General features: G+C 48.0%; 1 protein-coding gene across 1 annotated transcript in view; it reads left to right on the forward strand.

The window, feature by feature from the left end:
• The window catches only part of adgrd2 (adhesion G protein-coupled receptor D2), a 221,947-nt gene that overhangs the window by 90,480 nt on the left and 117,956 nt on the right, over positions 1-13,511 (forward strand). Inside the window, exon 18 of the mRNA XM_038781796.1 lies at positions 10,047-10,162. Within this exon, the coding sequence (XP_038637724.1) occupies positions 10,047-10,162 (116 nt within the window). The remainder of the gene's footprint in view (positions 1-10,046; positions 10,163-13,511) is intronic.

Below are 13,511 nucleotides of genomic sequence, written 5' to 3' on the forward strand. Positions count from 1 at the left end.
CACGATGGTTGTGGGCTGTCTTATCCTGCGGGGGAGGGGAGGGGGGGGGGGGGGGAGGGGGCGGGTAAGCATCAGAGTTAGATGGTCAGCAGCAAGACGCGCAGATGTTGGCAACATTATGGCTGCAGGATGGGCACTTGGCACCACGCCATGGCGGCTCGCAAGGGGGGTGTGGTGCCTATGTCAGTTGGGTGGAACGTGGTGCCCCCCACCTCCTACGTATGTAGGGGGGGGCGGGACACGTGGTGGGGGATGGGGGGTTCTGGCCCAGGGGAACTTTCAGGATACTTACACTGGTTGCCCTCGTCAGGTCGTGGAGCTTCTTGCGGCACTGCTCACCAGTACGTGGGGTGTGCCCCACAGCGCTAACGGCGATGCCCACATCATGCCAGTTGCGCCTATCTGTGCTGGTTGGGTGCCGGTGGCCACGTCTTGGGCACAGGATCGCCCTCCGCTCTTCCACTGCGTCCAGCAGTGGTGTCTCCAGGTCATGGTTCCGGAATCTGGGGGGGGGGGGGGGGGGGGGGGGGGGGGGGGCTGAATCAATGCTGCCAGCGGCCCATTCGCGCCGTTGTGAAACACGACAGCGTTCACGATGGCGCGGACACTGTGACGCGGCATCGGAGAATCCCGCCCATGGCGGCCAAAAAAGGCAGATGAGTTGTGAACAAAGAGAAACACAACTCGAAGGAGCACAACAAAACAAATCAAATGGAAATAGCCAAATACCAGAAATGCAGAATATTACTACTGTTCCAGACTGAGATGTGGAACAACTTTCCAGCCTCTGGACTATCAGAATTTCTCAAGTCAGGGATTTGAGATGTGGGAGCAGGATTAGCAAGTGAAGTTTGCATTATAATACTCTATTAGAAAGGAGGATTTTTTTCTTCAGAGAAGAAAGTGGATGTTGCATTATGTGCCTGCATGCCATTGTAATGTAATGGTGCTTGGCACAGCCAGGGTTAAGGTGGAACTCAAGAAAGCACCTCCCACAGTATAATGTATAGAGTCACATTGTAATAGACTCAGAGAGAACACTTTGGAAACAGCCTATCTGTGTGGAAGCAACTCCAGACATGCTAATAACCCGAGATCTGTTAATAGTTAAAGACTAAGAATAAACGGTTCACGTTTAAATACGTCTCAAGATCTCATCATTGAGACATCTAAAGAACCCATCGTACACCACCCCCAATTGAGATCTCTTGTCACACCTCACCACGGCCATCACCACTACCAGTGGAATACCCAAGAGTGATCTCATCCTTCTTGCTGCTCTGTTGCATCCTTCTGCAGTCAATCAGGCTGAAAAATTAAAACTCATCCTATAAGATGTTTGAGAAATCCATACTTCAGGGTTTCCCATCCTCAGCCGCTCCTCCCAACTCCATTAGCACCTCCAAAATAATATTGGAACCTTAGACTTGAGGCTTTTGATCCTTTGTTACATGTTTCCTTCTTTGGTTTGGTTTCAGTACCTTTAGTCTGACGTGCCTTGGGGTGCATTACTTCTTTGACGGCACTATACAAATGCACTTCCCATAACTTTAATGCTTTTTATCACATGCCCATAAATGGATGTAAAAATGATCAAATTCCACGTAGAGGCTCTGTGATGACTGAATATTGAACACCTACTGACGTTTCTCTTTGCCTTGTTCAAGTAGATAAACAATAATTCCTCCTCCGAGCACAGCCCAGTTATGCACCATTTTCCAGCTGCAAAACTAAAAGAGATTTTAATCATCAATATTTGTTCGAGGCAGTTTGTATTGTCAACATTTGCAACCCTACCTTTAAAATGAGTTTTATTACTTTAATAGCAGTGATGCTGAGATTTAACACCTCATGTTGACTAATATCTCTCCACAATATGGCAAAGGGAAAAATGCAATTTCTTACATTGATCATTGCCTTTTCCAATCTCCTCATAAAATCATAGAATTTATAGTGCAGAAGGAGGCCATTCGGCCCATCAAGTCTGCACCAGCTCTTTGAAAGAGCACCCTATCCAAGCCCACACCTCCACCCTAGCCCCATTTCCCAGTAACCCCACCCAACACTAAGGGCAATTTTGGGCACTAAGGGCAATTTAGCATGGCCAGTCCACCGAACCTGCACATCTTTGGACTCCTGTTGCTATTGTACCACTTTATTGTAAATCTGTTTCTCTGACAGCCCTTTTTCTTTGCTCTCTTTATCTGTTGCTGTTATGCTTTATCTCACTCTAACTGAGAAAGTGATTTTCTCTTAGTCAAATGGTAAATGAGCCTTATATACTGTTTAGAGGTTTGCTTTGCAAGGAGATAAAATCAATCCCCCCACCAGCTGTGGAGGTAAATTAAGTCAGGTTCTCACACCCGATCGTGGCAGGGTTTAGCACACAACGTGACAACTTTCTGATTGGCCTTACTTTTCATCACTGCATGCTGTGATACATGTGTACTATTTGAGCACATATACATTGTTAGTCTTTCAAAGTATAAATGTTTGTGCCAAAAATGGCTGCTTATATTTAACACTTTGTTGCACTAAAAGTTTTATATCGCCAGTTGTGCCTCCTCAGTTTTTATTATTCTGTCATTCTTGTGATGTTGTTACTTTTCACACCTGTGAAACAAATGCCTTTTAGTCCAATTGTTACTTTTCTTTTTTTTAAAACTTATTTTATTCCAAACGTGTGTAAAAAACAGCAACATATACAAAAACTCACTCCACAAACTCAGTCCACAGTTTGTGCAATTTTCCCCCTTTTTACTCCCTTCCCTCCCCCTCCCCCTCCACCCCCCTATTCCCCGAGATGAACAGTTCCTCAAACATTGCCATGAACAACCCCCACCGTGTCTCAAAGCCCTCTGCTGACCCCCTCAACTCAAATTTAATCTTTACCAGCCGGAGAAAGTTGTACAGGTCACCCATCCAGGCCGCCACCCCCGGCAGCGTACCCGATCTCCAATTTAGCAAGTTCCTCTGCCGGGCAGTTAGAGAGGCGAAGGTCACAACATCGGACCTCGTCCCCTCCAGCAGCTCCAGCACTTCCGATACCCCAAAGATCTCCATCATGGGGTGCGGCCTGACCGCCATCCCCACAATCTTAAAAAAACATTTTTTTGAAGTACCCAATTATTTTTTAGTGTGGCCAATCCACCTAAACTGCACATCTTTGGGTTGTGGGGGTGAAACCCACGCAGACACAGGGAGAATGTGCAAACTCCACACGGACAGTGACCCGGGGTCGGGATTCGAACCCGGGTCCTCAGCGGCGCAGTCCCAGTGCTAACCACATGCAGCCCCCCACACTCTTATATAACGTCCCAAACACCACTTCCCCGTATCTCTCCAGCATCTCACAGCCTCAGAACATATGCGCATGATTCGCCAGCCCCTGCCCACACTTCTTACACCCATCAGCCACCCCTGGAAGAACCCACACATCCTCGAACAGGTCATATGTACCCTAAGCCCCATCTTAAACTGGACCAAGCTCATCCTCATGCAGGAGGATGTTGAATTCACCCTCAATATCGCCTAGAACCACAGTTCCCAGCCTATTTCCCCCCCCAAACTCCTCCTCCAATTTGTTCTTGATCCTCATCACCTGCGCCGCCCCGCTCCCCAACCACCCATATATATCCCCAATCCTACCCTCTCCCAACTCATCCGGGAGTAGCAGTTGCTCCAATAAGGTGTATGCCAGCAACCTGGGAAACGTCCTCCACTCCTTTTTCTCACCTGCATATATCTGAATTCACTCGCCCTCGGCAACTCAAACCTCTCCCGCAACTCATCCAGACCTGCAAACTTTCCTTCAGAGTACAAGTCCCTTGCCCACACCAGTCAGGCCACCCTCCACTTCCTATATCTCCCATCCATCTCCCCTGGATTAAACATATGATTCCCGCACAGACATCAACACCAACACACTCTCCAACTTAAAGTGTCTCTGCAGCTGATTCCACACTCTGACCATCAACTGTACCACTGGGCTCCCCGTATACTCCCCAGGAGATAGTGGCAGCTGAGCCGTCACCATAGCCCTCAGCGTGGTGTCCCTATAGAACTCCTCCTCCATCTTGACCCACCACCATCACCTCACCTTTTCCACATTCGCCGCCCAATAATAGTGCAGCAGGTTCAGGAGCGCCAACTGTCGCTGTAACAGGGCCCTCTTTACCCTTGGCCCCTTCCCTGTCCATATAAGCTCCGGAATCACTGTTTCCAATTTCCGAAGGAGGCCTTATGGAGAAAGATCTGGAGGGTCTGGAAAACAAACAGGAACCTTGGCAGCACATTCACCTTGAGCACGTCACCCTCCCTGCCAATGTCAGGTGGAATGTATCCCATCTCTTAAAATCCCCCCTAATCTCCTCCACCAATGTTGTCAAATTCCACCTGTATATTGTAGCCCATTCCCTTGTCACCTGAATCCCCAAATACCTGAACCTTTCACTCGCTACCTTGGCAACACCTCCAAGTTTGTTGCCCCACCTTGCCGCATTTACTGGATACACCTCACTCTTCCCGACATTAACTTATACCCAAAAAAGGCTCCAAACCTCTCCATTATTCCCATGATCCTACCCATACTCTCCAGCAGATCTGATACATACGTGCCAGGGGTGGTCGCTGAGGATCAAACGGGTTTTGTAAAGGACAGGCAGCTCTCTTAATAACATCAGAAGGCTGTTAGATGTGGTTACATCAACAGGGTCATCCATGTACAATTATACCTGGTGCTCCCTGCTCTCCCTCACAATCCCCTGCCACTCAACCGATCCCCTAAGGACCATAGCCAAAGGCTCAATCGCCAACGCGAACAGTAACGGAGACAGCAGACACCCCTGTCTTGTTCCCCTGTGCAGTCCACAACTCTGTGAGCTAATCTCATTTGTACGTACACTTGCCAACAGGACTACATACAACGGATGTACCCACGCCACAAACTTCTGGCCAAACCCAAATCAACCCAGGATTTCAAATAAATACCTCCACTCCACCCAATCAGAAGCCTTCTCTGTATCTATAGAGACAATAGCCTCTGGCACTCGCCCCATTGAGGAGTCATAATCACATTTAACAGTCTCCTGAAGTTACTGGAGAGCTGCCTGCCCTTTACAAAACCTTTCCGACCATCCTTGGCACACATTCCCCCCCCCCATCCTCTCTGCCAACAACTTAGCCAGCACTTTCACGTCTGTATTCAACCACGAAATGGGCTTATACAACCCACACCCCAGCTTCGGGATTAATGTGATTGATATTAGTGTCAATGTCTCTGGCAGCTCATCCATATCCAACACCTCACTAAACATCCCCAACAAATGCAGTGCCTACACTGCCGCAAAAGCCTTTTAAAGCCGTCCGGCCCTGGACCCTTACCCGACTTCATCCCCCTAATGTTATCAATCACCTCCCTCAGCCCCAGCGGCTCCTCCATCGCCTGCCTCCTCTCTTCCTCCAAACTTGGAAACTCCAACCCATTCAAAACCCGTCCCATATCCCCTTCCTCTCCACCCAGCTCGGACCTGTATAGCTTCTCATAATATCCCCTGAACACCTTGTTTATCCTCCCCGGCTCAGACACTACCTCCCCCTTCTTTGTTCGCACACTTAGAATTTCCTTAGACGCAGCCTGCCTGCACAGCTAGAGGGCCAGCATTCTCTCCAAATTCATATTGCATCCCCCTCACCCTCCGCAGCAGCCTCACTGCCTTTCCTTTTGTCAACCTTTCAAACTGCCCCTGCAACCTCCTTTTCTCCTCCAACAGCGGGGGCCCCCGAGTATATCCTGTCCACCTCGATTATCTCGTCCAGCAACTGCCCACGCTCCCCGCTCCTCCTCCTATCCCTTTGCGCCTTGAATGAGAATCTCCCCTCGGACCACCGCCTTCAACGCCTCCCAGAACGTGGCCACTGCACCTCCCTATTCTGATTAAGCTCCACGTAGTCCCCAATCGCCGACCTCACCTATTCGCAGAACCCCTTATCTGCCAAAAGACCTGAATCTAGCCTCCATCCCGGTGTCTGTACCTGACCTGAGTTAAGCCTCACCTCCAGCCAATGCAGCGCATGGTCCGAAATCACGATTCGCGCATACTCCACGCCCACCACCCCCATCAACACTGCTCGACTCACCACAAAGAAATCAATTATCAAATACACCTTATACACATGTGAGAAGAAGGAGTACCCCCCCCCCCCCCCCCCCCCCCCCCCCCCAACCCACCACCTCGGGTTCTTAAACCTCCACAAATCAACCATTCCCATACGTTCCATAAACCTTTCCAACACTTCGCCTTCCTAAACCTTCCCATTGACTTGGATTCAACCTGTCCACCCTTCGTTCAATCGCACAATTAAAATCTCCACCCATAATCAACTGGTGCGTATCTGAGTCCCAGTAAACCCTTCACAAATCCCACATCGGCGCATATATGTTGACTAGTGAATGCCACTGGCGTCACTTCCAGCATCCCGCTCACTATCACGTATCTACCCCCCTCCCCCCCCCCCCGGCAGTCCCGCACTTCCTTGGCCCCCACAAACCCTGGGGGGGGGGGGGGGGGGGCAATTCTCCGAGCCCCGCGCCGGGCCGGAGAATCGGAGCAACCGCACCACGACGCCCCATCGCTAAGGTGCGGAGAATCGGCGCCATTTACCCTGCCGCATTTGTCGCGGCGCCAGCCGCGGGCCGCTGGAATCGGCGGCCCCGACGATTCTCCGGTCCGGATGGGCCGAGCGGCCGCTCCGACACAACAGAGTCCACCCCTGGTCGCTGCCGGCGGGAACTCTGCGGGAACGCTGGGGGGCGGTCTGTGGGAGGAAGGGGACTCCTTCACCGGGCAGGCCAGCCTCTCGCCCTCCCCCGGGTCTACTTACCGCCACGGCCAGCCCCTGAACACCGACCCCATGTTGGGTCGAGGCCGGTGCGCATAAGAGGTTCCTCGCGCATGTGCAGGATGGCGCAGCCCAACTGCACATGCACGGGTTGGCGCGGCGCCCATTTGGCACCGCGTACGGAGGCTGGAGCGGCGTGAACCGCTCCAGTGCCAGAATAGGTCGTGCCCGGGCCCTGTTCGTGCCGTCATGAAACGCGACGGCGTTCACGATAGCGCGAACACTTGGCCACCATATCGGAGAATCGCCCCCCTCCCGTCCTTTCGTTCAACAAAATGGCCACCCCACGCTACTTTGAATCATACCCCGAGTGAAATACTTATACCACCCATCATTTCTTCAACCTATTCTGATCCTTCACCCGTCTTCTGTAAAAAAAAATCACAATCGCCTTCAAACTCCTCAGGTGTGCAAAAACCTGAGACCTCATAATCAGCCCATTTAACCCATGAACGTCCCACATTACAACTCTTACCGGAGGCTTACGCCTCCACTCCACTCTGTCGCCCACCATCATCATCCCCCTTCGGTTCTACCTCCTTTAATACCACCCTAAACTGCTCCTCCCCTCCACCCATGACCATGCTGAGTTTTCACCTCTGTCACATCGCAATACTCCCAACCCTCACCCCTGGCCATCCTCCTGTGCACCTCTCGCAGCCTTCTCCTACCTCAACTCTGTTCACCAGCATTGCCTGTCAACGTGGAGGCTCTTGCTTGAAGGCCTCCACTGCAAGCCCCTCCTCACCAGTCCGTCCTTGGCCTGTTCCCCCTACCCACCTGAATGCCCCTCCGCTGGCAACCCCACCCAGCGGGCCCCACCATCCACACCCCTTACCTGTAAAGCAAAAACACCCAAAATCGCAAATCTTCTCCTTTTCCACGAACTTGTGCAACTGCCCGCAGCGGCTCCCCCGCTCTCGGCTTCTGCCTTAAGGACCTGTGGGCCTGGTCCACCTCTGGGGCAGTGAGCAGCACCCTCTCCTCCATCAACCTGGAAAGCATCCTCCACACATATTTCGTGATGCTTGTTCCTTCCACACCCTCTGGCAGACCCACAATTCGCAGGTTCTGCCACCTGGACCTGTTCTCCTGCTCCTCGACCTTCACTCTCAGTGACTCACATAGAACCCCCCAGGATCCCCACCTCCATCTCCAGAGACACAATTCGATTGCTCTAGTCGGACACCACCTTCTCCACCTCGCATATCGTCACCCCTTTGTGCCTAATGCACTTCTCTACTTGATCCATAGTTTCTTGCAGAAGTGCTACTGCTCCCTCAATGGCCTTCGACCAGTCTTCATGCATCTCCTTCCCTTGCTGGCGGAATCCGTCTTTGATGAAGACCATCAACTGCTCCATCGGGGGCATTCCCACTGGTGACGACCCTTCCCCCTCTGCCATTCTCTCAATTGTTGCTACACCACAGGCCCCTCCAATTCCTTAGCCAGGTCTTTAACTGTTTTTTTTTGCCAGGTCTGGTAGCTAATCTTGGGGGGGGGGAACCTCTCCCTCTATACCTTCTGCACCACTTTCCTGCCGGAACTACCCCACTATTCGTTATAAAATGCCCAAATCAACGTCTTCGAGCCGGAGCTGCCCTGTGTGCGACCACTCACTCCTTGGCCGCCACCAGAAGTCCCAGTTGTTACTTTTCCTGCTGTTTCTCGTTTCCAGTTTCTTATCCTTTATTCTTTTCTCTTTTATTGCTCAGTTGCATTTTCTGAGTTTTTATACTTCCCCTACGCATTCTTGCTTTCTTCATTTACCTCTCCCTTCAGGGAAGTGAACAAATGATCCAAGGAGATTCAAAGGAAGAGGAGAAAAATTAAAGCAAAGATCAAAAATAATTAGACCATAAGAATAGAAAATCTAATTGTGGGAGCACAGAGTAAAACTGGATGATCTGTTTTGTATTGAAGCCTTTATTGTAGATTTCTTGATATGTTTAAACTTGTGTTTGGAGTTTAAAACAACTGTCCATCATGTATCGGAATTCTTAATTGTGCTTTATCCAGTAAAAATGTTAAATTTAACCCACCAACGAAAATCAGATTTTCAGACAAAAAGGTATAAATAGGCATTGTAAAATAAATTGCTTCACTCACGTGTAGCATAAAGCATAGAAATTCATTGATTTCATATTTAGTTCATATAAAATTGAAATTGTTAAATTTCTGAAACATTGTGAAACATTATTGATGCCCAAAAAGAAGCTCCCAATTAATTTGAGTTATTGGATAGCCGGTCTAGAAGCTGGCAACTGGAGCTTGTCACACAGAAATCTGCAAAATCGGCAACAACTTTAAATGGGCACACATTGTGATATTTTGGATTAAACATTTGTCATATTATTTATCAAAATAAATTTGATTCGTGCTTGGAAAATCTTCCTAAGATTAACTAAAGATGATCTCATTAATGGTGAAAAATAATACTATTTACCATCCAAAATTAATTAATTTAAAAATCATCTTTGTCTCTTCGGATCTATTTAACAACTGCAGAACATCCTAAATATTAAATTACTTTGCATGTTTAGCAAAAAAATTTGAACTGATTTTTTTCAATGCTGGTTAAATATTGGGTCGGCAAAGTGACTCCACAATTCCTACTGAAATGTTTTGCTACCTATACTTTGGAAATTATCTTTCTTTCTATAGAAGATGGAAATCAGTTCCTAGTCCCATTTCCTTGGAATAGTCTGAGTCATTGTTGGATAAATATGGTGGTATTTCGTAACAAAAAGCTGCTGATTTTTAACCAGTGTTCAGTGCGGCCAAAAATGACAAGCTTGAGGGAAAACCCTGCGAGACCGCGGGAATGAGATTCTCAATAGTGGGATGTTGTTCTCAAATTTTCCCCTTCCCCTCACCGGTGATGCAACAAGGACGAGATTGCCCTTAGTCAATCACAGCCATCCCCAAACCTGTACCAATGTGCAGGGAGATCATTTTAATTATATTCAGGAGCTGGTGCAAGAGAAGCAAGCTGATTATTCTTGTGTAAACTATTGTGTGTACATTTGGGCACAGGCAAGATTGTGAAAATTGGTTTTATGATCTATATTTACGTTTATTTTTACCAAACCTTTTTACCAGAAGTGTTGGTGTAAAATGGGTAAATTCGTATTTTTGCATTGCAGATCAACACATTTGTGCTTTGTCGTGTAGTGATGATCACAGTTGCCAGTTCACAACGACGCTCCATGATGCTGGCATCAGACAGCAGCCTGGCCAAACGGATTTCATCCCAGATATGGTGAGTCATAACTAAGTCCACACCTGCAGCTGTATTTTGTAGGCAGCACCGTCAGAAGAGTAACCTGTATTTTGATAATGCAGGTTACTAACCTGAGGACAGTTAAGCTGCACTTGCACTCATTATGCAAAGTGCATTTGCTGATAAGCCCGTGTTATTTTGGCAGGATGTGGTATATCAATTCTAATCCACCATTGTAAGCCAAAAATGATAAACCTGATCCAAGAACTTGTTTTGAAGCATGAATTTTCTCACCCGATTACGTGAATTTTCAACTGGTGAAATAAGTGCCTCAGGTGAAGCTTCAGAATTAAAATAAGCCTAAAAACTTTCAAACTTCAATTTTCCTCTTAATTAAGCATCGCTCTGCAACTAGTCACCAATAATGTTATACATACTGGGCGGTAGGGTGGTACAGTGGTCAGCACTGCTGCCTCACAGCTCCAGGGACACGGGTTCAATTCCGGCCTCAGGTGACCACCTGTGGAGTTTGCACATTTTCCCCATGCTCCGGTTTCCTCTCACAGTCCAAAAATGTGCAGGTTAGGTGGATTGGCCATGTTAAATTGTCCCGTGTGGCCAAAAGGTTAGGTGGGGTTACTGGGTTATGGGGATAAGGTGGAGGCATGGGCTTAAGTGGGATGCTCTTTACAAGGGCCGGTGCAGAATCGATGGGTCAAAATGGCTTCTTTCTGCACTGTAAATTCTATGACGAGTATTCCTCTCAGTTTATTTTTTGAACCCAGTACCCAATGCAAAGTATGGCCTTGAAATTCCACACTGATTTTGATACAGCTATAGATGGTGCAACGTACTATGGCCAATAAATTGGTACAAAAACTATTTACACCAGTTTTCAGTCCTACAATAGAGCAGCAGAATTTTCAAACGTAATTTGACCCCTTTTATGATCCACTCAGAGTAAAAAATGTAGTAGGAAATGGCTCTGACACCAATGATGAACTGATGGGGGGGATAGCAGAGAGCATACTGGACCGAAACTGAAAAATCAGGACTGTGTTGTTGAGATCATAGAGTTCCTGCAGAGCAGAAGATGGCCAGTGAACCCATCGAGCCGGTGCCAACCCTTTGAAAGAACATCCTACCTAAGCCCAATCCCGCGCCCTATTCTCGTAAATCCACCTAACCTGCATACCTTTGGATTATGGGAGGAAACCGGAGCACCTGGAAGAATCGCTTGCAGAGACGGAGAGAAAGTTCAAACTCTACACAGTCACCCAAGGCCAGAATTGTACCCGGGTCCCTGGCCCTGTGAGGCAGCAGTGCTAACCACTGTGTCACCATGGCGTTCTGATGTAGGAATGGTGATTAATTCAGAGGCCATGTGGAATATGTGCATAGACATACTGGAAGACTACAACTAAAATGTGAAGACTCAATGCACTGAGCAACTGCACAGTTGGGAAAATGTGACGCAATTTGTGCAGGGCAGGTTACACGTATCATCTTACCTGCAAATTCTTTAGCTAAGGGAGTAATATTGTGCATGATTCACCCTCCTTAAATGCTGCTGCACTCTTTTCCTCCATTCTCTCCTGCTCCTCCTCTGTGTTATTGGCATACGAGGATAAGCCACATCGCCACATGGGGCTGTGGTCAAAATCTCCCAGTCGTCTTGCTCCCAGAGGTTGGAAGAAGCTCTCTGAACCATTGGCCTCAGAGCCTTCAACCATCGAACCTTACTCTCTGGAACGCTCTCAAACACTCTCGCACCTAGAGCGGTGCAGTGGTTAGCACTGCTACCTCACGGTGCCAAGGACCCGGATTCAATCCAGTCCCCAGGTCACTGTCCGTGTGGAGTTTGCACATTCTCCCCGTGTCTGCATGGGTCTCGCCACCACCACCCAAAGATGTGCGGGGTTGGTGGATTAGCCACGCTAAATTGCCCCTTAATTGGGAAAAAGGCATTCTCACGCTTCCTGCTGCTGAATGTTCTCTTCTCTGACGGTGCCCTGGCTCATTTTCTCATCATTTCTCTCTTTCAGTCAAGTGGGGTGTTTTGATAAATGAAAACCACTAACTAAAAGTAAATTTCTGCAAAATAGCTTGTGCTTGTGTTCCGCGCAGTGATTCACAGAGCATTATTGTGTTGAGTCATCTTATTTTTCGCACAACCTGACCCATTTAGCCACCGCTTGTTTCTTTCAATGTCTCACAGAAGCACCAGTTTCTCAGAGAGAGATTCAGTATATTGCTCTCATGACTTGATTTACTTTGAGACATTTGTGGCTTTCAAGAATTAATCACAACACACCATGACATTCTCAATTTTGAAACCAAATGACTGTGGTAGCTTGAGCTCCCACAGTAGTCAGGCACAGTATTAATAAGCTACTGCTCCTTAACGTGATTTAGTGTGACCCTGGTTCCTTGCAAAGATTCATTTGCCATGGTTGTATCTCACAAGGACTAGCTGGTATGAGTTTTGCTTGTTTGGGATTTTTACTTCAGTATTCCGCCCTAATGCTTCATTTGCTGACATTATTCAGAGCAGTGCTTTTTTTTATTTCCTGATTTTCTGAGATGTTGTTTTTCATATGAATTCACCTAACAAGATTCTGAAACCTTCTGATTGCTAGTGAGCATTCGTTTGACATTCATTCCCAGCAGCTACTTAGTGCCGTGTTCACAATATTTAGAAAGGTTTCCGCCGTGCAGTTTTCTTCCGATATTGCCCCAGAACTTGTGAAGTAGTGGGATTTCCAGCAAAATTGGAGGTTCAGGTAGAATTTTCTGCCACTCCCCCCCGCCCAAGCAGGATTTTACGGTCCCGCCGCTGTCAACGGGTTTTGCCTTTGTTCGCACCCTCTGCTACTATGGAACCCATGGCTGGCTGGGTTGGCACGGGGCGGGGGGGGGGGGGGGGAGTGGGTGTCAGTGGTCCAGATCCTGCCAGTGGGAACAACCGTAAAATTTTGGTCCTCACTTGGACCAGTTGGTTAATGCCGATGTTTATGCTCTGCGCACAAGCCACCTCCTACCTGACTTCCTCTAACCATATCTTCTTATCTTTCTAATCCTCTCTTCTTCATGTACTTAGTTAACTTCCTCTTCAAGGTATCTATGCTGTTTACCTCGATTATTACATGTGGTAGCATGTTTACTATGTCACTCCACAATATTTTCTAACAATTCCCCACTGTCCTTGTTATTCCTAACAATCTACTTCAGTGTGAGTGTGACTTTTTAAAATTGATTAGTGAGACAGTCCTGACATTTATGATGGATCAACAAGCAAATCACCTGTCAGAAAAAAGAAAATGCTGGAAAATCTCAGCAGGTCTGGCAGCATCTGTAGGGAGAGAAAAGAGCTAACGTTTCGAGTCCA

This window comes from Scyliorhinus canicula, chromosome 21 (genome assembly GCF_902713615.1).
Source record: "Scyliorhinus canicula chromosome 21, sScyCan1.1, whole genome shotgun sequence".
NCBI classification, from domain to species: Eukaryota; Metazoa; Chordata; class Chondrichthyes; order Carcharhiniformes; family Scyliorhinidae; genus Scyliorhinus; species Scyliorhinus canicula.